The sequence below is a fragment of the Lepisosteus platostomus genome, chromosome 2 (genome assembly GCF_059453375.1).
Source record: "Lepisosteus platostomus isolate fLepPlt1 chromosome 2, fLepPlt1.hap1, whole genome shotgun sequence".
Lineage (NCBI taxonomy): Eukaryota > Metazoa > Chordata > Actinopteri > Semionotiformes > Lepisosteidae > Lepisosteus > Lepisosteus platostomus.
Window position 1 is genome coordinate 72696488 of NC_142612.1, and position 26770 is coordinate 72723257.

The 26770-nt window shown below is 36.5% G+C and overlaps 1 protein-coding gene and 1 long non-coding RNA gene across 4 annotated transcripts; one reads left to right on the top strand and one right to left on the bottom strand.

Moving 5' to 3' along the window:
• On the bottom strand, positions 1 to 26563 carry LOC148677054 (uncharacterized). 2 transcript variants are annotated; one of them, XR_015929594.1, is made up of 3 exons: positions 26504 to 26563; positions 4852 to 4997; positions 1 to 2300 (listed from the first exon to the last, which is right to left on the bottom strand). It is a non-coding gene; the product is annotated as an uncharacterized LOC148677054 (long non-coding RNA). The 2 variants fall into 2 exon arrangements; XR_015929593.1 differs by having other exon boundaries at positions 26500 to 26563.
• Positions 18563 to 23682, top strand: LOC148677055 (G protein-coupled receptor 55-like). 2 transcript variants are annotated; one of them, XM_088617142.1, is made up of 2 exons: positions 18563 to 18969; positions 21728 to 23682. In XM_088617142.1, exon 2 carries the CDS (start codon positions 21738 to 21740, stop codon positions 22683 to 22685), a length of 948 nt encoding a protein of 315 aa, XP_088473268.1. In that variant the 5' UTR covers positions 18563 to 18969; positions 21728 to 21737; the 3' UTR covers positions 22686 to 23682. The 2 variants fall into 2 exon arrangements, with proteins under 2 accessions (XP_088473268.1, XP_088473278.1); XM_088617152.1 differs by lacking the exon at positions 18563 to 18969 and adding an exon at positions 19825 to 20372.
• Positions 26564 to 26770: the final 207 nt, after the last annotated feature.

The following is a 26770-nucleotide window of genomic DNA, read 5'->3' on the forward strand; positions in this document are numbered from 1 at the left end:
TTACAGTGCTTTCGGTAGTTTTTTTATAAGATCATTTACATTGTTTGATACCCATCAATAATCATAGATTCATTCTCTGTCCCTTACTTCATTTCTGTCTTTCTTTGTATTTAGCCTATTATTTAGGCTCCCTTTTCCCCAGAAGCCATGAAATTGATTATCTATAATTAACTAGTTTTCTAGGTCATCTCTTTACAACATGGCAAGGCAAGGAGAGATATATTTGCTCACTTACTAAACATTCAAACTATCAGAAAGAATATTGTGGCACAGGAATCTTATTTCAAAGATAAGTAAATGTTACTAAATTATTTTTTTCTGATAATATATGTTGAAAAAGGGTAGTCTTTAAACAACTTAGATTATCAAATTCATGCAGAAAGGAAACAATTATAAGGCTATAATGTACTGTATAAACACTGCATTATTTTTACTAAATCCTATGAAAAAGTACTATAAGCCCTCATTGAGCACAATATATCTGCGAGTGGTAAGTTGTAGATACTTCACAATTTACTGAATATTGTTCCTTATTGGTATATGAAATTCAAATGTGTATAAAATTGTAAAGAAAGGTTTTCATAATTCATTTCTTGAGCGGACCGAGGAACAAAAAGTGCAATTTTTGGTAGCAATTGGTAGCATACCAATAAGGAACAATATTCAGTAAATTGTGAAGTATCTACGACTTACCACTCGCAGATACTTCACAATTTACTGAATATTGTTCTTTATTGGTATGCTACTCACTTTCACCACCAATATACTGTACAAGATGGGTCAACTAGCTCCCTCTCATTTGCATCTTTTCTTGTGTTATTGCAATGATAGGAATGACATAAATGATACATGTAGGGTGAAACTCAACATCTGAAGTGTGCAGCTTTTTGAAGTAAAAGTAGCGTTTTTTTAAACAAAACCCTAGACTTTGTGGTTTTTCTTGTAAAAATAAAAACTCCCAGGTTTACCAATAACTAGAGTTGCCAAGATATCCTCAGCTGTCTCTGCAATAAGACATGAAGTATCTGTGAGGGTAATAATGTTTCCCAAAGGTCCACATTTCTAGTAAATGTTTTATATCAGCCTGAAATAGACAGACCGGTTGGTCCTATTATCTGCAAATGAAGTGACCCTTTATCATCTGCAAGCTCTCTTTTCAGGAGTCAACTTCCTGCAGGATGAATAATCTTATGAAATTCAAATGTGTATAAAATTGTAAAGAAGGGTTTTCATAATTCATTTCTTGAGCGGACTGAGGAACAAAAAGTGCAATTGTTAAATATACACTCAGTATCAAATGCATTAACATTTGTATGATTTAAGAAAAATGTGTGAGGATTTTGGATATTGATTAAATTTTTGGGGTGTCATTTTGATTAGTTGATCATTCATGACTAACCGTGGCATTTCGAGTGACTCTGTTTGTTGCATAAACACTGAGTCACTTCAAGACTGAAATTAAGAGAGAAAAATCCAGAACAGAACCTTTTTGGCATCAATACATTAGAGGCTGGACTGAAGTGTACTGTTGCTTGTTGTTGGGCATCTGCAAAGCCATTTTTAACCTGGCAAGCTCACAGCCAAATATGAATTCTCAATGGTGGCTCACAGTCTAGGAGATCACATGTTACAACACCCTGCCAAGATTGATATGGAGGTCAAAGTGGGAAGGTCAAGCCAGGAATGTGTACACCTGTTGCAAAACTAATCATCACTTCACTGAAACCTTTGTGAATTCAATGCATGGATACATTAATATTGTAATGCATATGGCCTCCATTGGTTGTGAGAGCTGGCTTACGAGCGCGGTGACGTCATCGCCCTCCCTGTGAATCGCAGGAACCGCAGCCACTGGGCTGAAGGGAGATTTCCCTTTGGCTCGAGAGGCTGGGTCCCTGTTGAGTGATGCCGGAGGCCCAGGTTTGAGTCCCTGATGGTGGGGGGCTGACCTGAGGTGGCAGAGGTGAGGGTGCCCATGTGAACCCTGTATTGTGTTACAATATACAATATATGTTTATTTTGATCATTTATTAATATATATATTTAGTTTATAGCTGAGTAGCACATATTCCTAAATCTTTCCAAGTTGTAAATGCATGCATTTCTATCTTAATTAAAAAAAAGAAAAAAAGGTGCTTTGGTAGCAAAGACTGTGGGGAGTTTTAAAACATTGCAAGCAATTTCAGCTGAAAGCTATATAATCATTTAGGCTTCACTGATTTCTGCCAAGAGGGACATCTCTGCCGTTAATTCTCCGATACACACAGCTGTCCGATGCCGACGACCAGTGCATTTATCACCTGCAAGGAGATTAACAAGGAAAAGAATAAAATAAACACATTACTGTGTGACTATAAATCTAGAATACATTTGGAATATTAATTTTTATTTCCAGTCATTTTCAAACGTGATTAAAAAAACTATGAATGTTAAAAAAACAATCACCCAAGCACTGTCAGGGATATATGTCAGCATATGAACATGCTAATTAGGCACAGGTGGTGCAGCCAGTGGCAGGAAAGAATACTCTCAAGCTGTCTTACATAGATAAACAGTTTTTACAAGACAAAGCCTACCTGCACAAAACACATAACATTTGAAATCCCTTGAGCCAATATGCAAAGTACAGAACTACCTTTCTAGAACTACCTTCTTTCATGCAGGTAGTGTTCTGAGTATCCACAGAGAAAGACTATTCAAAAAGCACATGTACTGTATACAGAAAAGCTTATAGTAAGGAATATTCATGTATGGGTGGCAGTCTCTTGAAGTACAGTTTATGAATGCAATAAAGGAACTGCTTTGCCATTTATATTAAAGAATGAAAAAAACAAGCTTGGTTGAAACCATTTTATACAGGGTTTTTTGTTGCAGTAGATTTCCATGTTAGCAGAAGAGTATTTTGAAATTAGTTTTACTTTTTTGGATGTACAGTACTGTATATTTTACATTTATTTTTGAGAAAATATGTTAATAATGACTGCAACAGTTGTGGTACTGTATACAGTATATGTAGATCAGATCTTTGCCTGTCTTTATTCTTATATGTAATAGGTAAAAAGTTACATTTATGTAAAAGCCACTTTTGGTCCCCTATGCTTTAACATGTTAATCCCGAATTTATGATTCTTAAATTTGAAAATGTAAGATGTTTGAGAATTAACTAGGGATCTGAGTCAGGTCTGTCCACAGTAGCCAGAAGATTTCATTTTAAACTCATGTCATGGAAGCAAACTGTTCAAAATACTTATCAGCGCCTACAATCAGGAAACAGCCTTTAATTAGCATGTCATTCTCTCTCAAGTGCTTACTTATCTTTTCACTGACTTTAAGAGTACGGTACTTGCAAGTATTTCATTCCGAATATACCCTTGATTTTATAAATGGAATATTACCCTCTTATGTTGATGAACATCACAAGCCTGAAAATTACTTCTTTCATATGTGAAAAAGCCTCATCCATAATCTTGAATGTTTTCAACGGTGTTCAAAAGTAGTTTTCAGTAATTAATTCTGCATCACCATAGTCCTGACAATAATAATTTTAATACTATGCACACTAAATGAAAAAAAGAGCTCATCTGTAAAATCAATCTGTATTCTCTAACTGCTTTTGTACCTTAATATATGCACTGCTATTACCACACACTGATATAAAGGCATTTACAAGATGAGTCCCAGTTTCTATTTTAGTTCAAACCTAATACAAATTGGACATGAAGAGTTACAATTACTCTACACACAGTCTGTCACAATTTACAGTATGCCAGTCTGTAGTTTCCCCGAAGCTGATGAGTTTATTCCCTTACATGCAGTGTAACTATTTAACAAATCCAGAGCTAGAACCTACTAATATCAAATGTAGCGCATACAGTCAGAATTGTTTTACCACAGAGGTGGCAATTCTTAAGAAACTGAGACTATTTCTAGTCAGAAGATCTTGCTACTGTAATGATTTAGTTAATATTTGGACTATGCTGGGACCTGTGTAATTCTGTAAGAACAAAGAAGCTAACAAAAATATCCTCATATAGGTCAAAGTACAAGTACAAATCTCAATATCTCATAGCTCAGATTGTGAGTTAGCCCATGCAGATTCAGAATATATCAAGCAAGCCTTAGTTTGAAGCAGTGGAAGGTGAGTGAAAATAGTCAAATCAATAGTTCTGGCCTCAATTAGACGGTCCATAGATGGCAGTAAGGAGATGTGCTCCGATTGTTTTTGGTTCACTGCTATCTTTCAAGACTATCATATCTATCATTTATATTTTCAAGCTTTAGTTATTACTTTAGTGAAGACTCTGCTGATATGTAGTGAAGGATGCTTTTTTTAGAAAAAAAAGAACAAGTTATATTCACCATCTGGCACTGGTTTGTTTGGAAATGTGCAGTTTCCACAATGATTTATCAAACAATTCTGATCATATCAATGTTTTTCTAAATCCACTTCAAAAATACTAGGAGTCTTTATGCATCACTTTCAGATCTAAAAACAGCAAAGCCATAACCTGCCTATCAGATTCAGTGTCAGTATGTGCAATTATAAACTTAGGACTGTGTGAGGAAAGCAGAGAAGCCACTAGATGGCAACAGCAATTACCAAAGGAAAAAAAGCTCAACATGTCCTCCACAGTGTGACTAAGAGTTCCTGTCAGTAGGTCATCTACAAATGCAGCTTTAATGCAAGGAGTCACCCTCTCGATCACATCGCACACTGCCACCCTTTGTCTCCTTCTTTCAGTTGTATTACGTTACAGTTGAGGCTGAAGGTCTCAGACTGTGACTTGAATGAGACTTTGAATTGCAGTAATAATAATAATAATAATAATAATAATAATAATAATTGCTTACACTTATATAGCGCTTTTCTGGACACTCCACTCAAAGCGCTTTACAGGTAATGGGGACTCCCCTCCACCACCACCAATGTGCAGCATCCACCTGGATGATGCGACGGCAGCCATAGTGCGCCAGAACGCTCACCACACATCAGCTATCTGTGGGGAGGAGAGCAGAGTAATGTAGCCAATTCATAGAGGGGGATTATTAGGAGGCCATGATTGGTAAGGGCCAATGGGAAATTTGGCCAGGACGCCAGGGTTACACCCCTACTCTTTTCGAGAAACGCCCTGGGATTTTTTAATGACCAGAGAGAGTCAGGACCTCGGTTTTAAGTCTCATCCGAAGGACGGCACATGTTTACAGTATAGTGTCCCCGTCACTATACTGGGGCATTAGGACCCACATGGACCGCAGGGTGAGTGCCCCCTGCTGGCCCCACTAACACCTCTTCCAGCAGCAACCTTAGTTTTTCCCAGGAGGTCTCCCATCCAGGTACTGACCAGGCTCACACCTGCTTAGCTTCAGTGGGTTGCTGGCATACATACTTTCAGTACATACTGAAAATAGTGTAAACTGTACAAATCTGTATGCTAAAATCTATTTTGTGTATTTTGGCTGTGGTAAGAGAAGTAATTATTTGTTTTTATAATCTCAAAAATATTATCAGATGAAGCTAATTAATCTTTCAAGAAACAGTTAGATTGGATGTTTGGATTGATTAGTGAGCTTACCAGTGAAATAGAATTGAAATCTAAAGCCAAGGCAGATAATATCCTTAAGTTATTTAATAAGTATTCTACCGGAGAATTATAAAGCACATTGAATACTAAGAAAATGGTACCAGTTAAAAAAACTCCCCTTCTGACAAAACAATGACTAAATGAACATTTATGTCATGTTGAACAGAAAAAAAGTTGTAATTGTGAAACTACAAAAACTCAGCTACTATGAAATAAACAAAAAGGTAAACAATGTTAGGATATTTAAACATTAAATCTAGGACTACAGCATAGTCCAATACAACAAGGACAGACAACCATTACCATCAGAGAGGACTGGACAGCAATGTCTCAGAAGATAAGAGTTACTTTGCATTGTTAATTGCTATACAACATCTAACACTAACAAATAGCAAGGCAAGGGAGAGAGGAGCTACTCAGGACGACAATATCACTTTCATGGGGTGAAGTGTTCTTAGAAGAACAAATAAAACAGAGATACTGTGAACCTTAACATTTACTCACCATTAGTAATTTCCATACGTACAGTAAATGCAATTACTCATCACAAAAGCAGGCTGTGATGTTTGAGACCACAAGGAAATGTTTACTTAAGACATCCTTTAATACATTCTGACAGGACTTTCAAATGGTATGTGAACCAAATGTAACATTATGCATTTTGTCAGTGTTCCACACATTGTCAAACTCAACGCAATCACTTTTCAACTCCCAAGAGGTCAACTGACATAGTCAATTCAGAATTCAGACTTAAAATCACAATAGCACGGGATTTAGAAAAGAGTTCCTCAAGGATACTGCAACTAATATAAGATTCAGTCAGCCTCAAGAGCAGGATTCATGAGCTATTTGATATTCTGATATCTGATTCTGTCTGAAAGGAGATGAAATGATATATAGCCTAAAAATTTGCAGAGCACCAAGCAAATGTTCAGATTTGTGTGCCATTATATTGTAATGTTGTAAAATCTAGATTTCAATGTGCTATTGCAAATTCATATTTAAAATAATACTATCATTTGTGTTATCCAATTAAAAGGCAAAGGAAGGAAATATAGTTTGTTTTGGAAAACAATTACAGTACTTGCCTTATAGGTATGATTATCCTACTAGAGATTCCCCAAGGTAGTGACCTCTATCTCACAGTTTGTTTTGAGCACTGTTGTATTTAATGACATACTAATGTCTTGTGAGAATATGATTCTGTTCCAGGTACATTTCCAACATTTGCCAGTTCGCCATAATTGGAAGAGTTTTGTGCTTGTGATATAATGGCTTTGAGAACCTTTGTAACTAAACCACTTACGCAACAAATGTCAGGTGCAGGATGAGGTCTGGCTTCATTAAAGTGCAAGGTTCTTCACATAGTGTTAACAATTCCAAAGACAGAAAAAACACAAAAGAAAATCTAGTGCTTCTGAAACACTAGAATACCTGTCTATGTGGGGAATTTTGCTCTGTTTACCCTTTGATAATAATGTGCACACAGGATTTGATATTGAAAAAGTTATGGCTATGCAACCTTCCATACAGTTCCCCAAAACTACCACAGGCTGCTGACATCCTCATGAACCACCTTATATATCCTGGCTGCCTCAGCTGAAAACCCTTCTTCAGAAATTGGTGCCCAATTGTATGAACACATACAGTAGCTATTCTATTTCACCATTTCAAAAGTAATAAACAAAAACTTCAGTTGCTTAATGAGGTAACCCACTGCCTCTGCACCTCAGCAGCGTCTACACTTACCCTAAATGAGTAACCACTCACAAGCATCTTAATTTTACATTTATTGAAAAAAACAATATTCCAACAATATTTTATTATGTGGTTTTTAGAAACTCCAAAACGAGACAAAAACATGCAAACAAGGTACCTGGTCCAGCCAGTTCTTTGAGGCAAACTCTTCTTTGAGCGTGAATCAGAACTGATCTCAAACCAACAGGCTTCAGCTCAAGGCAGGAACATGAATGCAGAATACATGGATTCTAACAAACAAATCATCGTTGAGCACCATAAGAAAACATTCACGTGTTATTCATGCAAAACACTGATACATGCAATGCTAATTTCTGCAAAAGCAGTTGCACACATTGAGCTGAAAGAATTGTAGTGTACTCTACATGTGATACTTCTTTGTCATCCTCACTCCCCACGGGAGCTACAAACAAGAACAGAACCACATCTGTAGAAAAAAGCTGGTCCACTTACAGTAAATCATGCTTCAGGTGTAAAAATGGCACATTAACAAAATCCAACAAATGAAATACAATTGAACCAAACTCCAACAAATGTCACGACCACAAAATCTTTCAAAATGCAGTCAGCAAAGATGTCAGTTTTCCACACTTTGGTTTCAAACACTTGTACTCTGTAGGTTTACCACAGGGTTCTGGTTTCAATACGTGACTGAAACATATGCAGAGGTTAGAAAAAGCGTCATACCGTCCAAGTGTTTTACATCACAACTGCTACACTACCAGAATTCACACAAAGAGACACATGAGTTATGAGAATAAGAACAGGAAAGGCCATCTTGTTTTTTTAATCCCACACCGGGGACATGTAGTGCAGAGCAATTTTTTTTTTAGCCATAAAAGGGAAAAGATGAAATGTGACTCATTACCTGTTTCCTAGGTCTTCTAAATACATAAGATTATTTTTACTTTATAATTATTTTGTTGAGGAGGCCTGGTATGAAAATATCTCCAGGAAGGAAAAAGCATATTGGAATATTTCACCTAAGCTGTGATTTGACTTCTACAGAATTTCTAATACCATTCTTTAATGTGCAATTAAAACATCCACATAAATGTTTTGTCTTTTCACATATAAACTTAACACAATAATGACCCCATAAGTACCTGCTAAAGAAAAAAAACTGTACACAAATTCAGTAGTCTTACATGAAATGGCCTGATGTTCCACAAAAAAAAATCTAGGCAAAAATTCACTGCAGGGCTAATTTTACCTTGTAGAAAAATCACCTCGTACAAAAATACAAAAAACGCTCAATGCTCAATGCAATGTAAAACTACAACAGCCTCCTTTAAAAGTCCCTTTTTATGTACATTTAGTTTGGAAACCTCAACTTTACTAAAAAGAAGAAGATTTCTGTAAGTTGAGAATTATACACTGGGTCTAGTGTTAATTCATTACCCTAGAAATGTATATCTTCTATGAAACACCCAATGGTAATTTTACTCACGCTTTTAAACAAATGAAATGAAATCAGATGAGATGATCTCATTGCAGGTGGAGCTTAGTCCAAACTGCACAGTACAAAAAGTCTATTTCCAATGATAAATCTGGTCTGTAAGCAGCTGGAGTAAAACAAAAAAAAAAAGATCTTCTCTGTCATTTTGCACTGTGAGTACTTTTATAATTTTGATGGTTTGGGGCACAGTATTGACCTACTGTATAATGTACAATATTAAACTATTACTCATTTTAGAAGTGTCAAGAGAAATTTCAAAATAACTATTAAAGCGTGTTATAATTCTAATGTTCAAACAAATAAACACTAGTCTTCCTTATCTGCTGTTACAGATTCATTGCTGTAAAATGTGGTTAAACTTTGTATTAGTGTTAATAGGTCATAATCAGCAAAGCGTGCGATCTCCAGTGGTGCTGTAAAATAGAGAAGCAGCTATTCTTGTGACCTGCTGAAAACAAAAGTACAAACGTTTGCACTGTAACAAATTAGAATGTGACAACTCTGAAAAATGTCGTGCAGAATTCCATGATTGATGTAGTCTTAAATATTTATGGATGAAACTCAAAATCAATGAGCTATTTGAAACATTTGACAAAATTGCCCCTATCAGAGGTTCTTCTGTCCGGCAGCTATACTTTCGATGCGCCTTTTTCACAGCAGAAAATCTTACCTTGTCTCCTTCTTTTTCTAGAAGCATAATGAGTAGGAATGAAAGCTGCAATTTGACATTAACATCCGAGGTGAAGGAGTTCCAGAAGGCAGCTTACATCCCTCTTATCGTCTTGGGACTATTTTTTAATGTCACTGCACTGTGTGCCTTCTGCTGTAGGAGATCAACCTGGACGGTGACTCAGGTTTACATGACAAACCTGATAGTGGCAGACAGTGCCATCATCCTTTCCCTTCCATTTAAAGTCTACGACTCCTTCAATAATTTGAATCTTGATTTGTGTGCATTTGTGGTTTCAGTTTACTTTGGAAACATGTACGCCAGCATCTTTACCGCCACAGCCATCAGCCTTCAAAGGTTCACCCTTATTCAGTTTCCTTTTTGGGGGAGAGTGTTGAAATCCCCACGGAAGGCCATTGTGGTGTGTGTTCTAATATGGGTAATTGTGCTGACGTTGAACGTCATATATTACAAAGAAAACCTTCAAGAAAACAAGCCAAAGTGCTTCGAGAGGACCACCAAGCCATTTCCAGTTGACTTCATCTTGACTGTGGAGATATTAGGGTTTCTCCTTCCTTTGTGCACGATAACATTTTGTTCGACTCAGATAATCTGTACTTTGTCAAGAAACAAGAACGAATGCACCCAAGAAGAAAAAAAGAGAAGTGTTCGGATAATTACAGCAAATTTGGTAGTTTTTTTCATCTGCTTCACACCTATTCACGTTGGATTTTTACTCAAATTCATAGTAGCCAAATACTACCCAAAGGACTGTGACCTACTTAATACAATGCACAATTTCTTCCATATTTCTGAATGGATAGCATCTACTAATTGCTGCTTAGATGCCTTGGGTTATTACTTTTTAGCGAAGAAAAATCACAGTAATCCCAGGTAATCTCTATGCCTCTGATATTCACTCTTGGTCTTGGACAGCTGCAAAACACACTTTCATTCCAACTAGGGCTTTTAATGACTTGATTTGAACTGGTTGGTCACTTAATTGTGTTTATTACTTTTATGTCACCTATAAAAATACCTGGTGTACCAGTGCAGCCTGATCGAAAACAGTGACAATGTAGGCACCAAAGATTCTTTAGTTTGCTCCTAAGCAAAGACATTTGCAAAATGTTTCTGAAATTTACTAGTTTATGCTGTATCACATTCTGAATACTGTACGCATAATAAATGCCTAATTGTCACAATATAATGTGGACCAATTATACAAAAAAAAAACTTGTTTCAAGTAAATGCTCATAGGTAATTAATCTATGAATGGGCTTCATTACTCTGCTCTCCTCCCCACTGATAGATGATGTGTGATGAGCGTTCTGGCGCACTATGGCTGCCGTCTCATCATCAAGGCGGATGCTGCACATTGGTGGTGGTGGAGGGGAGTCTCCATTACCTGGAAAGTGCTTTGAGTGGAGTGTCCAGAAAAGCGCTATATAAGTGTAAGCAATTATTATAATTATAATTATTAATTATTAGGAAATGGACAAAGGTTTTTAAATTAGATTAGCCATCACATTGCAGTATGTAGGTTAGGACAGTTAAAAGTTATAGATTTCTGCATGAATGGCTCCTAAAATGTCATCTGATCTTCATCTAACTCATAATAATAAATAAAGACAGTCTTATTTAACAAACCACACAACATTTTACATTGCTATATCTTTATTGAACAAATGGTTTAAACAATCAATCATGTAGCAATCAAGCCATTCATGCAGAAATCCATATAATTCCAACGTGTTCACAAACTGCAGTGCTGATACTCTGATACTTATTCAGTGGTGTTCGAAATAAGTCCCATCTAAGTATTTTCTAGTAATTCATTGAACTATAAATGCCTTATCACATTATGATTGGTGTCATGTTCAAGGCATTTTGGATGACTCTTCTGCAGAATTATGTAAAATCCTTCTATTGTTACAGAATCAAGGGTATTGCCTTTTCATTCAACCTTCAGTACTAGAAATTCACATAAATTGCAGCTTTGCACAACCAAGAGGGTTTTATTATTGTGACAGGTGTTTCTAGCAAAGCTTCTGTTTGAATAATATGGAATATTGTATCGTACCTTCCCTTTTTTAGCAGAATTAGGCAATGAAAAAGTCATACATGCTCATTCATAAAACTCTGACAACATAAATCATTCTTACATATTTGTGAGTCAGATATTGTCAAACGCTGACGTTTGTCCAATTTTTATTTTCCGGTAAAAAAGTCCAAAGTTTATCAGAGATATGAAGAGATAATTGCACTGTGGCTTGTACTTCTGTGCATTTATGTCTCCTCTCACTAGAGAATACATAACAGCTTGATATTTTACAATTGTATTTCCATCGCCTCCCCTAAACTCTTTTTGATTAGACAATGCATGATCTCTGCACTGTTTCTGCGTCTAGACTAGTCTTGAGTAAAGCTGTTGAATCTCTTTGCAAAATCACTTGTATGAGGAATTTCAAGATAAAGTTCTGCTTGTGTTTTTATGTTTGGGACTGTTCCGTGGCTGGTTGAGAACTATTTTTAACACCAATAGAGTGTCACTTTATGCCGTTTTTAAGTTCAAGCCTGTTACTGTTATTAGATTGTACATATGTACATAACATGGGAATCAACACAAACTAAAGGCCACAATGACCTCATTTTATTGACAATATTCTCCACTCGATACTGCTAAATTGTGTTCAGATCCATAGATAGCCAGTAGTGATAAGATTATGCTTAAAGTTAACTTTAGTGCAAGAGCTTGTATGATCACTGGTGTGTTTCAGTAGTATGAAGTTAGCAACAGAACTTTTTTATGTGGTAAATTTAAAAACAGAATGTGTTAGACCCCTATTTATACAACTAAGTCATTATCAAATATATGAACACTGTACCCTGCAAAAATATTTCGACCGCAAAATTAAAACTTATTTTTGCCTTCAGTTTGTATTCATGATCATGAGTTTAATACAAAACATATTAAATTGAATTTGTACTTATCTGCTGATTGAAAGCAACAATACAATTTGACTTTGTGGTCCCAATACTTTTAGAAGGCACTGTACATGTGTATAGCCATACAGCTCAATATTATATATAAACTGTAGGAAATCCATACCTAGGTAACCCAAAGGGCCTCAACTCATTTGTAATCAAGAATAATTATTAACAAGAGGAGACCATTCAGCCCACCTACAGTACTTGTCTTTTGCTTGTAATTGACCCAAAGATCTCATCCGGTCTTTTCTTGAAAGAAGGCAAAGTAACAACCTTGTTGGGTAGCTTGTTCTAAACTCTTCTCAGTCCTCAGAGCTGACTGTCAATAGTTTTAAATACAGCGTCAACATTCTTCTGTAATCTTCTCTGGTCAAAACCGAAAAGGTTAATTTCCTTCAGCCTGGAAGTGTGGATCATACCCTCAATCCCTGAAGTGTACTGTATGTGACTGCAATATATTCAAAGTGATCAAGAAAAATTACATTGAAAGTGAACAGGATAACATCCTTTTTTAGCTTGTGCACTGACATTACATTGGTGAACCTAGTATCATGTGTGATCTATGCTGGAAACTGCAAGCTTTATATCAGTGTTGCTTACTTTGCACAAAATACTGTACCCAAAATGCCACATTTACCATGCCACATTTCAACTGTCTTTGAAGTAGTTGGTAGATTATCACTGTAACTGCAAATTAAAGCTTTTCAGATCATGTTTTGCGTATGTGGATCACCAGAAACATCTAACTAAAACAGCTGCAGTTTCCTATTTTTTTCATTGCTTACTTTGCAGACAACAAAAACAGTTAATTGAAATCTTATTTGAAGCTTTAATTGTTGAAACGGGTTCCTACAGAAATTGAAATGTGTTACTTACAAATGAAGCTTTATACATTAGCATTAGACATTCACACCACTCTGGGCTACCCAATCTCTTTGTTCCAATACATAAATTAAGACCACAGGAAAAGTTCATGAGTACTTATGACCTGGTTTTTAAGCGTGTCAGCAAGGTAGAGACCATATCACTATTTAAAATCAAGGGTCAAGACTTCTTCTGTTATTTAGAATTATTCTTGCACAATAAGTGTAAAACTGCTTTGTGATGCAAAATTTACAGAAAGGAAAAAAGCCTGTTGGGTTCAGTGTATTCAGCAAAATAAAAATCCCGTTTCTTATTTTACCTCACCTCAAGAAGAAATCATATTTTACTTGTGTAGGATGTAGAAAGGCTCATACGTTTTTAGTTTTTTTTTTCAGTTTACAATTGCAGCACTGCACATGTGGCCAAGCATCATCTTTACTTTGCAGAAATCTGCCATTAGAATCTTTTATCACTTGTTGCTTATCTATTATGCAACATTGTAAATAAGCAGGTTTTAGTAACAACTTAAGGCTACGCAGCATTCATTTTAACTTAAATTGAATGTTTTATATGATTCCCTAATAATCTGCAAATTTAAAGCTAAAGGAAATTAGGTTGGGGTCATACTGCATTTTTGCAGTACCAGTTTTCACAATTTGTTATCCCAGCATTTTCTTCTTATTAATATAGGTGTCTGGAAACCAAACCAGCCTCCAGTCCTTATAAATCATTAAGGCTGCACCAGTGTACTGTCTATACTTTGCCCTAGTCTATGTGGGGAATCCTATATCCAGAGTGCAAGCCTTCACCGACAACACCTGTCCACAATTAACTCAAGGCAAACATTCTGTTGGCCTTAACAAACTGTCACCAGATTGGAAATGTAGTTTTTCCATTCTCTGTTTTTTTCTTTTTCTGGAACTACAGAAATTCAATGGACACAATGACAGAGGCTAGACAATATGCTATATCCTGGGCCCATAATCCATAATCCATTAAGCATAACATCCTCTACAACCTACAGTACTATGAAAGTTCTCTAAAGCTGTTGGTTAAGGCTCGTTATAATTTGTAACTTTGTTGGTGGCTTAAGATCTGTTTATTATCTCTGTTAAAGGCTGGACCAAGGTACTTATTACTGTTAACAATTGTAAGTAACAGTAGTAGAGGTTGTGTGTTTTTAGAGCTCTGTTAAAAATGTAAATACATAGCAGTTCATCTTTTTATGATGTATACATTTACTGTACATCATTTATTCAGTGTTGTGAATCGTGGGTCAATATGCATCGATGAGCTGTGTGTGTCAACATCCAGTGCAACAGGAGTCAGTCGAATCAGTGGCCAGTGTAGAGTTTGGTAGGGAAAGATTCCGTTAAGTAAAGAAAGCAGGCAGATACTGAAAAAGCAGGCAACACACCTGTTGTTTGACTTTGTCAGTGACAAGTTTAGCTGAATGAAAGACGTTTTACCTGACTGAAAGAATTCTCAGACAGAGGTAAGATATCAGAATATGCATTCTATTGGTGTTTAAAATATTTCTATATTCCATAAAAACCTTTCACTTTCTGTGTTCAATAAATGGTCTGTCCTTGTCCTTGTTTTGACATTGACATTCAGGGATCGTAATGGATTACAAAAAGCTCTTGGAAATTACTGCATTTTAGACCAGAGTAGACATTGTGTTTATTCTTTCCTCAAATAATCTTTCTTCAATACCGTACTGAACAGCTCTGTGACTTCTTACATCCCTACAGTCAGTATTCCAACAACTGATCCAAGGTGATGAATCGAAGTGGGAGACAACGCCTCAGTGAAATCAGAAACAGCACTATTCAGACACCAGTTCCTCCCTCCCTGAATCTACAACCAACAGGCATATCACCTCCTAAAACAGGCTCCTGTCTAAAAAGTGAGCCTACTGTAGGTTTCCTCTGAATTGAAAACGTACAGCACTTGGGCCTGAACAAAAGTTATGAGCCTGCACTTGCACTCTTGTGTCATTGAAGCCAAGGACTAACACAAGAAGAAATGCTGACCCAGCAGCCCAAGACTGGGGCTCTTGTACTATGAAGAATTTTTTGCTGTAGGTCAAGCAGAATCCTAGAATGAAGAAGAAAAGGCGAACAATCATAGAAAAATGCCTACTGAAGCTCGGCTGAACAAAATGATGTTCTGCTAGAGCTGCAGTGAAGTTAGAATGGTCACACGTTATCACATCAGCCAAGCTTCCTATCAGGACATGGGTGGAGACAGCACAAAAATCTTATTATGTATGTTTGTGCGATAAACTAACCTTAACCCAGGAGCCTAACCTGGCGAGAAACAGGCACAAGGTGGGGTACACCCTGACAGGAGGCGAGTTCAGTGCAGAGCATACACACTCACACCAGGGACAATTTTCCTACAAGCCAATTAACCTACCAGAATGTATTTTGACTTGTCCGGACGAAACCCACGTGAACATGGGGAAACACCCAAACGTCACACAGATAGCACCCCAGGAACTGAACCCAGAGCCCCAGCACTGCAATGAAACCTACATGCGAGGCAGCAATTGTACTAATTATTGTATATAATTTATTGTTATTGGTGGAGGCACAGAGGCACAGAGACGCAGTGACTGCGACTGCGTCTCTGTGCCTCCACCAATAACAATAAATTATATACAATAATTAGTACAATAAATGCTATTAAACAAAATATTATTATGACTTGAAGGACTAATACTAGTATTACAAACCCAATCCTGAAGAGTTGTAGTTTCCATTCTAACACAAAAGACCTAATTAAATTAGTTATTTGCTTAACTAGAGCAATTAAACAGCACTTTGGTTCCTGATTAAATAAAGAGACTTTTAAAACACGGCATCATGTAAGGCTGGTGTATGAAATCTGTACAGTGAACAACCCCAGCTTGGTTTCACCGATGGCATTTCTTTCTAAACATGCACTTGTCTGTACTGTTTATCATCATGCAGGCTGCATCCTGCCAGCTGCCCAACATGTGAAAGAAAGTATAACTGTAACTTTCACTGACTACACTTCAAGCTCACACAAATCTGTCTCAAAGTGCAAATCTTTGGCAGAGCTTCCTAGATCTTGACATCAAATACTGTATATCTCAAGTTATGTCCATCCATTGGCAGAATGATACTTAATTCTAGTAAGGGTTGCAATACCCCTGAAGCCTGTGGTGTACTGTTCCATTCAAGGACACAACACAAATACACAAGGACAACTTTAGGGGCAGCAATTAACCCAGACAGTCTTCTGAAAGCAGTAGCAAATTGGAGCAACTGAAGAAATCTGAAGTCATAAAATCTCACAGGAAAAACAAGTTTCTTAACCAAACAAATTGAATTATAGCATTTTGTTTAATAACTATAACAATTTGTTTAACATATTTTTGTGAAATACAGTATGTGGTTTATTAAAATGTAGAGTTCCTTCTTGAACCAGAAAGGATATTTCACAATGTCTGTTTTGCTCTGTCACAGAAAAGACCTCTCTAAAGTTCCCTAATTTATACTATTGACAGGTGCATAGCCAGAATTCATTCTGTGTTTATTAGTGGTACTTTGTTAAGACATTTAGAATAAGATGGAAATTTTTAAATCTCAGTGAGTCATTTTGATCTAATTTGATGTCATCAACCATTTGAATTGCAAAACCACAAAACAAACAGATTTTGTGGATTAAATATTGTAATATACATTCAGCACGGTAATACTAATATAAGAAAAGGGTTCTGTGTTTATTTTTTGGTTCTGTGGCATTTACAGTAACACTTATTTCTTTTAAATTCCGGAGGGGTGATCATTTTTCACATTGATCAGCACTCTTGAAACCTCTATGCTGTTTTGACACACAAAACAGCCACTGCTGTCCAATGAACTCATTCACATTATTATTAACAGGTGAAATTTATCTTCATCTGTAGTCCACATATGCATTCAAGATGGTCTGTGTGGCAATTAGGAAAAACAATCAAGATGCCTACATGGGACTTAGCTAGTGTGTATCATCCCTTTCCACATAAAATGACATTTGAGCACATTCATTTTACAGATGTTTCAACATCAGCTGTTCAGAGGAGGTTGCGTGAAACTGGCCTACCAGGAAGAATTGCCGCAAAGAAACCATTGTTAAGAGTGCTGAATAAGAAGAAGAGACTTGCCTGGGCCAAAAAAACACAGAAACTGGACTTTTGAGGTCAGCTTTCAAGCAGGTAACATTTGAATGGTACTGTATATCTGGCAAAATGTCTTGTTTCTACTGTGTTTTCTAGTGCCAGGAGTGGTCTGTTCAAGTCTGATGTTTGATCCACTGTCTCTCATAAATCTCAAAAGCAACTCTGGCCACATCTCTGGTAACAGGATCACACCCTATTACTCTAGATATCTGGAACTAAGTTAAACCGAAGATATACAGTCTGAAACATGCACATATCACAAAATCACAAGACAAGAGATCTGATGTGACAATCTACTTTTTAATGTTTCTCCTTTCAAACATGCTATCTGATCTTAAAACTATCCGAAGACATTATGTTCATATACAAAAAAAAAGTAAATCAGAAAACTGCTAATTTTATGTTATTATAAGTGAGTCCTACACATGTAAAGGATATTTAAAATTTCTCCTAAACTTTGTGAGCACATTTTTTTACTAGTAGATCTTGTCATTACATATAACTCGCCCCAGTCCTGTATCATGGCTGGTATATGTATGACTGCTGTATATTTCTTATCATCTTTCACATCACTGGACACTAGTCTAGGGGATGGGGTGGAGTCTAGCTTCATAAACCTTCTCGAAATTTTGCCAAAAACATATAAACTCCTAAAAACTGTATGCTACAGTATTGTTATCCATCTGTTATTAACATAGAGCTGTTTGTTTCACAAATCAAATTTGCCAAAAGTCCTGTGTCCCTTGATTTTGTATGCAAAGAAAGAAAAACAAACACATATCCTTAACTCAAAGTTGCTGAACTTATGCCTTGGGGAGCTTATTCAGTCAAAAACATACACAATTTCTTTACGGTTTGTATACAGCACAAACTGCTTATCAGTTAAGTTTCAATTTAATCAACAACCTTGTATAGAAATGGGTTCACAGATGAAGAAGAATTTTGTGCATCATTTTGACACCATGGTGTCAGTTGCTGATGTCTGTTACAGTTTAACATTAACATTTAAAACAAAATTAAAAATGTATTTGGGGTTTCATGACCCTAAAGCTTAGGTCTTCAAAATAAAAATAAATGTCACCCTCCCATGCTCCCCCTCAAAGAGTCACACTGACAGGAAGCCACTTGCAATATTCAGCATGTCTTGCAAGAGGCAATACGTCTGAAAGCGTTAGTCAAGTTGAACTCATTTCTAAACATAGTTCTGTCAGCTGTGTGAGCTCTTCTATATTTTTAATTTTGCTACTTTCTTTAAAGTTTGCTCTTCTTTCATTGGCCCTTACTCACTTTCTAGCACAGTCCCACCCATAAGACTCAATATGATTTGAAGGCTTCACACTTTTATCTCTTATCCTGGCGCTGAAGACTACCTCTCTGTGTCACTCCAACCCTCAACCCTGGCAACAGAAGCTTGGGTCCTCCAGAACTCTTTCCTGTTTGTCCAGTACTGTAGGTAAGTGTGTCATTTTATTATAAGGTATGATGATATCCAAAAAAGGCACAATTCTACAATAGTGAAGCTGAAAGCTACACAATTGTGTGCTTGATGGTGATGGTAAGCAAGACAGGCGCAGGCATTTTATTAATTAACCACAAAACAAAATTGTTGAGACATGTTTGTTTAGTTTGTGGTATTCTTTAAACTCAATAGAGGGACAACCATTTGATCCATTTTTCATCCTTCTATTAATCCAATGTCTTATATTGAGGTATTGACATATGAGTTTAGAAAACATATTGAGAGATAATATAACCTCAATATGTTAGAAAACAATGCAAATGTGTAATGTGCTTTAAAAGTTTCTTAACTTCCTTTGTTGACTGAGTGTAAACATAAGTTTTTTTAGACATGGCTTTGTGATACAGTGTGAGGTGAGGAGAAATTTTTAAAACTACACTACAAAAATGTGGGTGTAAAACAAAGAGAGCTTTGATAAAATGGCAGAATTGTGTACTTACTCACAATTTTATGGAATATCATGTCAGTTTTCAGCTGTGTATCACGTAAGAGGGAGACAACCACTAGTCCTGCTTTATATGTCCTATATTTCAAAACAACAGATTTAGATTAATTTTATCTTCCCACTTACATAAAAAATAATATTTATGTAAAAATGCAAATTTCTTTATGTCTTGTGATTGGTGAGTTTTAAAGTCTCCTGTTTTCATTCTTTATGCCTTCTGCTTTTAATTATAACAAACACCAGCATGAGAGTGGTATTCATGTAGGATTTATACTGATTTATACTGGACCAAAAGGCAAATGTTAAAGACTAAAAAACTTAAATGTTTTTTAATCATACAAATTTATAATGATGTATTTTCTGATGTATGTAACCAGAATTAGAATATACATGCTAATGAGCATAGCCATGGCGTATGACATATACACATTTATATGTTATTTGCACTTCTTTTAATGTTCACTTCAAAATGTAACTGTGTTGAGTTAAACTGTAAGTTACAGTACATAAAGTTATTTTGTTTAGACTGACTGTATCTCCAAAAGCTTTGCTAACATACCTGAGTTTAATTCAGCTATGATTCATTAATTTTAACCAGGTACTGTATTCTTCTGTGGATAATTGAAAACCGTTATGAGCAGCACTGTTGCAGTATTTTTCTGAGAAACAGAAACATACATCTTCTTTGCTATTGTAGATTGCAGACCAGCAAGATTTCCACGGTTAGATTTTTGCAACAGCCACATGTGACAGGATCTTGGAAACTGTGTTCTGATTGAGCTCTTCTGCATTTTGCACTTTGGTTTAGAATTGGTAACTGAACTTCTCTTTGAGCCTGAATATGTAATGGGGTAAACACAACTTATGAAAACATCAGATAGGAAGATCACAGGTGAGAGAACTAATGTCACACCTTTTATGGAAAATTGGCAAGGGAGTCTTATGCAAAACAAAAATGTTACCTCTTTTCTGTGTATCATAGTATATGAGTATGAACTGTCATTTCCTGTGTTGTGGTTTAAATATTTATAGTACTTCTTCAAGCCAAGTGGTTTAAAAAAACGAACAATATCAAAGTAGTATGAATATTCAGTTGGACAAGAAACAAGTGGCGTGTGTACCTACTCTGTTAAAGGTGTGGGAAAAAGAATGATTCACTATTTTTTTCTTTAAGTTGGATTTTTGACAGGGATTTTCACATTTTTAAACTGCATTAATATTTCATAATGGATAGTTAATCATCTTTCCAATTTCATTCACATACTGGTGTTATAGTATGCCTACTCAGTTCTGTGTTAATAGGTTAATTACCAGAATAGCATTATTTGGTCAAGTAACGCATGGTCTGTTTTTCTTCCCAGTCACACGTCTCGGGGGCCTGCTAGCCTTTATTCTAAAACAACAAGTACTATGTAGATTTGTGGCCTCGATTGTGGCCTCTTTTGTAGTTTCTAAACTTGTTTCTTTTCTTTTTACGGAAGTGTAATTCAACACTTCTTGTCTCTACCTGCATCTCACACAGACTAAAAAAAGTATTTGGACATTACCAATTATTTAGCCATGTAATATATTTAGCCATGAATGTGCTAAGTCCTTGAATTTGTATGTCAGGAAAAAGAACTTGTGCACACTCCCCTACCATAAATCTGTCAGTGAATTTATGCTCCCCTCGTACAATGAAAATTCACAAACGTTCAGTGAACCATCATCAGGGGGCACAGCTGCAACTAGAAGTGGCAGATAAGGCCATCGCAGCATCGTCATCTTTTCCTGATGGCCAAGGCGTGAACATTCACAGTAGCTGCAGCAAGAGAGGCCTGCAGATGTTACTCTGGGGTCTTTGCAAATTTTAGGATGATTTTCTGGGTTTGTCTTGGGGAGATGTTGATAAAATATCCAATCCTTAGCAGAGTCAATTTGGGTAAATACCATTTTGCAGATAAAAAGTAAAACTAAGATAAGTATCTGTGCTTACCATCAGTAGGTTTCTGCTCACCACTAAAGTCTGAAAGGAACACGTAAATAAAATGCCAAAGAAGGCTCCACACCCAAAACGTTGTGTTTTCTTTCTTCTCTTTTCAGCATGGAATAAACCTATTACTTGTTCCAATAAAATCTAATAGCCTGATACAAACATAAATATAAAATGTAGTTAAAACATCTACTGTACCTATATTATTAAAGAATAGTTGATTTATTACTACTGTAAATCATTGACAAATGTTATCATTTCTATTTCCTTTTCAGCGCTGAAAAGATGAATATCTCATCAAATTGCACCCCTACAATAACAGAAGGGGTTCGGACATTCCTGACCATTATCTACATACCCACATTCATCCTGGGAGTGCTAGGCAACGTCACTGTATTGGTGATATTTGTCCGTGGGAGAAGACATTGGAATGACATGATGACATACATGACCAACATAAGCATTGCAGACTGCTTCGTCCTCATTTCTCTTCCATTCAAGATCTATTCTTATTATAGCACATGGACATTACCATCTCTCTGCTTTGTCTTTGTCTCCAGTTATTATGTTAACATGTATGTGAGCATCCAAACAGTCACAGCCATAAGTGTTGTTCGATATATAGCAATAAAGTACCCTTTTAAAGCACAAGCCATCATGTCTCCATGGAAAGCGTTAATTGTGTGCATCTTGATATGGGTGCTGAACTGCACAGTCAGCTCTCAGTTTCACTTGGTTGACGCTCCAGAAAATCCCAACAAGACAGATGACGATTTTAGATGTTTCCAGAAGAACACAAAGAAACCTTTACCCCTTCCTTTTATTCTGATTTTGGAGATAGTAGGCTTCCTTTTGCCTTTTTCGTTAATGACCTTTTCTTCACTCCAAGTTATCCGTACTTTGTCAAAGCAAAAACAAGTAGGTGAGAAAACACAATGTATTCGTATCATCACAACTAACTTAACCATCTTTGCAGTCTGCTTCATTCCCTTCCATTTGGGATTTCTGTTAAAGTACATAATTGAGACACATGCACATGACAGCTGCGATCTCCTGCAAGGAATACACAATTTTGTTCACATATCCATGTGCATTGCCAACACAAATTGTTGTCTTGACTCTTTCTGTTATTACTTTGTAACCAAAGATTTCTGGAAGTCTGCTTTATGCTGTTCCAGTTCACCTAAGGAACTTCTAACTAACAAACCATCGGGTGCAGGATCAGTACATTAGCTGGAAGTTCACAGAGTTTGTTTATCATTATGAGTCTAAGGACAAGACTGGAATAGCTATAGTACATGTACTGTAAGCCACTGTTCTCATAAAAAAAATTAAAAGGAAACTTCTTCATCACTGACAACAAGGCATATCAGAAAGACTTTGAGAAATAAACTTTTCCCTTTTGTAAATAAACAAGATTTTTTCACTTGGATACAAATATTGAATGCCTTACCCAGGGATGACAAGGCCAGATGAATGTTGTTCTAAAAAACTTAATTGACTGAATCCGAAAAGGGTAGGGTAACACCCGTATGGTACACATTTCAACTACAACTACATTTCTTTGTGACGAATGTACTTTGCAAAAACAGTGTCAGGAATTTTAAACAAACTGGAAGAAATGGTGGAAGACCAATTGGATTAAAGGAATCTCTACCACACGATGACTGTGTTTGTAAAATATCTGTCTTTCAAATAACTGAGGTGTCCATAATCTGCTTTTATGTATGCCGTATTTGTTATATTCTGTATGTAGTGTCAGTACCATGTTAAAATATCAATGATGATCATGCGCTCAAAAACTGAAGAAGTAACTAGGTCTTAGAAACATCCCCTTGCCTCTTATTTAACCAAATATAAATAAATAAAGAATCTTTTATGCTATATCTTCTGACCTGGTGGTGACAGGCAGCACTTTCCTATAAAGGGAGTGCTTCCCAATACGAAATACTGTACATGCATCTGAGCAGGTTGCATTGCCAGACATCACTGTGTCACTTTGCCGAGATTCTTTAAAAAGGCAGAGGTTTGGGATCCATTTTGCCAAAGCCTGAGAAAAGATAGGCGGAACTGCTGCTTTTATTTCATCTGGTTTTGCTGTGTTGAATGTGTTGGTATTGTTTTAACAAAACCTCTTTTATCAGTTTAATGCTCAATGTTGTAACTGAGATGTCAGTGTCTACCTTGTGTTTACAGTTTTTCTTTCAACTGTAATAAATGTTATCAAAAAGTTCAGTGTCAACTATTTTTTGCTCATTTCACTTTTTGAGTTTTGAAACCAGAAGGAAATACCCAATAATATCAATCAAGATATAAATATTTTATATATACAATAAATGCCTTTTCATGAGGGTTTTCCTTATGAAAGCTGCTTCTGCTTCTCACAGGTGATTGAGTTGTCAAACAAGTAATCCACAAATCTGAAGTATGTGCAAGTGACAGAAAGACAAGAAAATGAAAGGTGCCACAGTAGAAAAACAATGACATTTGATCAGAGAGATTGGTTCATGTTGCATTTTCCCTCATCTAGTCATATCACATTGGCAAGCACCTGTACCAGAATTAATAAACCACATTTTTTTTCTTATAAATCCATTTTCTAACTACTTCATCCAATTCAGGGTTGTAGGGGAGCAAGATCCTATCTCAACATGCAACGGGCACAAGCCAAGGTACAGCCCTGGATGGGAGTTTGTATGTTCTCCCTGTGTTTGAGTGAGTTCCCTCCAGGTGCTCCAGTTTCCTCTCACTGTCAGAAGACATACGGGTAAGTTAATTGGCTTCTGGGAAAACGGGCACTGGTGTGAGTGTGTGCACCAGTGTTTCGGTAAGTATCTGCCCTGAGATGGACAGGAGTCCTGCCGATGGCGTATCCCACCATGCTCACCAGAATAGGCTCTTGCTCCACCGCAACAATGAATAGGGAGGAACAGTTAGAAAATGGATGGATGAAGGAGTTTCTACAGTGAATGCTTCAAAAAATGTTTGAGAGGTGGCTTTCATATGTACTTTGAGGCAAAGAGAAATGGCTTGACCCACAATGTTTGAAAAACAAATGTGACTGTAAAACCAATGGATTTTCCAAATAATAGTCCTGCCTTTTCTTTAGTATTAAATTACAGTTAAATATCACTTGCAGCATAAAAAGTGGGAACTTATTGTATGCTTGAATGTATCGGTTCTGTACTGCAATAGTTATTCACCACATTCATCCATCCTTCCAATTTCTAACCACTTTCTCCAATTCAGGTAGGGTGGCAACACAGCCAAAGCCTATCAGGGCACGCAAAGGGTGAAGGCAGGCTACACTCTGAATGGGACACCAGTTCATCGCAGGGCACACACAGACACACACACACTCAGACCAGGGCCAGTTTTTAACTAGTACATTACACTACTGTGTGCTTCTGGACTGCAGGAGGAAACCCATGCAAACACGGGGAGAACATACAAAACAACAGACCTGCAGATTGCACCACAGGAATCAAACCCAGGGCCCTCTCACTGTGTGCCAGCAATGGCAACCACTGCACCACCGTGCCACCCTTGACCTTAAGACAGTCAAGTCCACAAATCATCAAACATTTCCACTTAAAGAGCAGTGTAATAGGCAATCGGAACTCAATCACACAAGCATGTCTTAACCTATCGCTCAGAAGAACAATAAAAAATGAAGCAAAAAGCCTTGAAACAAAATATGTAAAATGGTACACCTTTCAGTATAACAGAGCATCAGTTTGACTTTGCAACCTGCAGGTGAGTTAGTTTCATTAATGTGAGAAACTGTACATTAATCATTTTGACATACAGTAAAGGAAAACAGCACTTTGACAGTCAACCACTTCCTGACAAATAGTCTGCTTCGCAGAAGCGTATTAAACACTTCCTTATTGCTAAATCATTTTAGAAGTGTGCAATTAAACCAGTATTCCTTAACAAATGATGAAATTATTCTTTATTTTCTCATTGGGACTGCACTATTATTAATGGAATAAATGGGTGAAAAATAAAAGCACAGCTCCTTTTCTGGAATTTGAACTGCCACACTCAAGATGGCAGTAACAATATTAACTCAAAAGCAGTACACAACAAAGAGCAATTTTCAAAGCACCTCTTTAAATTAAATTGTGACAAAATTTATATTTTCTTATGCATGACGATTAAGGAAAATCTGAGTATACCAACAATTTCAAAATAAAAACACAAAAAACTGTCTTAAAACTATCATCTCTGGTATGCTTATAGACGTACAGATTTATTTAGACTGTTCATCTGGTCTCACATTTCAAATTCATCTTTACATGTCATAGACCCCGCAGTATATTCAGAACAAACCTGTCAGTATATTGCTTACCAGAAGATATTGGTACCACAAACTATAGCCATTGACACTTGGTTTCTAAACTGTGAATATTTATATGTGTATTGTAAATATTTGGATACTTAAGTTATCTAAAATCCTTTACTATACAAAAAACTAACAACTTCTGGGTCCATTCTCTAGGTTTTAGACTTATCTATTCCTCTAGTTCAAGTAAATAAATTACAATTTCTTATTTCTTTGTTAAATTTGTAATCACAAGTTGGTTTTCTATTTATATCCCTCATTGGGCAGAAGATAATTAAGGGTAAGGGAAATTACTATGATCTTCACAGCCTGGGGAAAACAGCACTTTGACAGTCAACCACTTCCTGACAAATAGTCTGCTTCGCAGAAGTGGATAGTCAACAGAGCTCTTTGCAACAAAAGCGCCATGTGATAAAAACCAGAAAGGATCTACTGTATTAATAACCCTGTGGCAGCCTTTGTACAATTATCTGCAGTAGTAAATAGTGTTTGAATGTTTAATTTTTATTTATCATAGTTAAAATCACGGAATTGGCGTATAAAACACTTCCTTATTGCTAAATCATTTTAGAAGTGTGCAATTAAATCAGTATTCCTTAACAAATGATAAGAATTTGCGTATCTTTGATACAGCTGAAAGGACAAACGTCTCTATGAACCGCACTCAAAAGCGGGTATTTCTGACCGTCATCTACTTACGCACTTTAAGCAAAGCCACTCTATAGCAGATATTCCTCCATGGGAGAAGACATTGACGTTTCGACTGACGTGATGACCCGCATGACCAACATACAAATCGAAAACGGCTTCTGTCGCATTTCACGCTAGGTCTGTATTCCTACGCGTACCTCTTTTCTTCCACGAGATGGGAGTGTTGAATAAGTAGACAAAATCTATCAGTAGGGAAACTTAAAAATTTCCCAAATGGTAACGTTTTTAAACTTTGATTTTTAGAGTCAATTGAAGTGCA

Bases quoted from the DNA above. Each gene is read 5' to 3' on its own strand.
- LOC148677055 (XM_088617142.1), top strand. From the start codon at position 21,738: ATGAATATCTCATCAAATTGCACCCCTACAATAACAGAAGGGGTTCGG.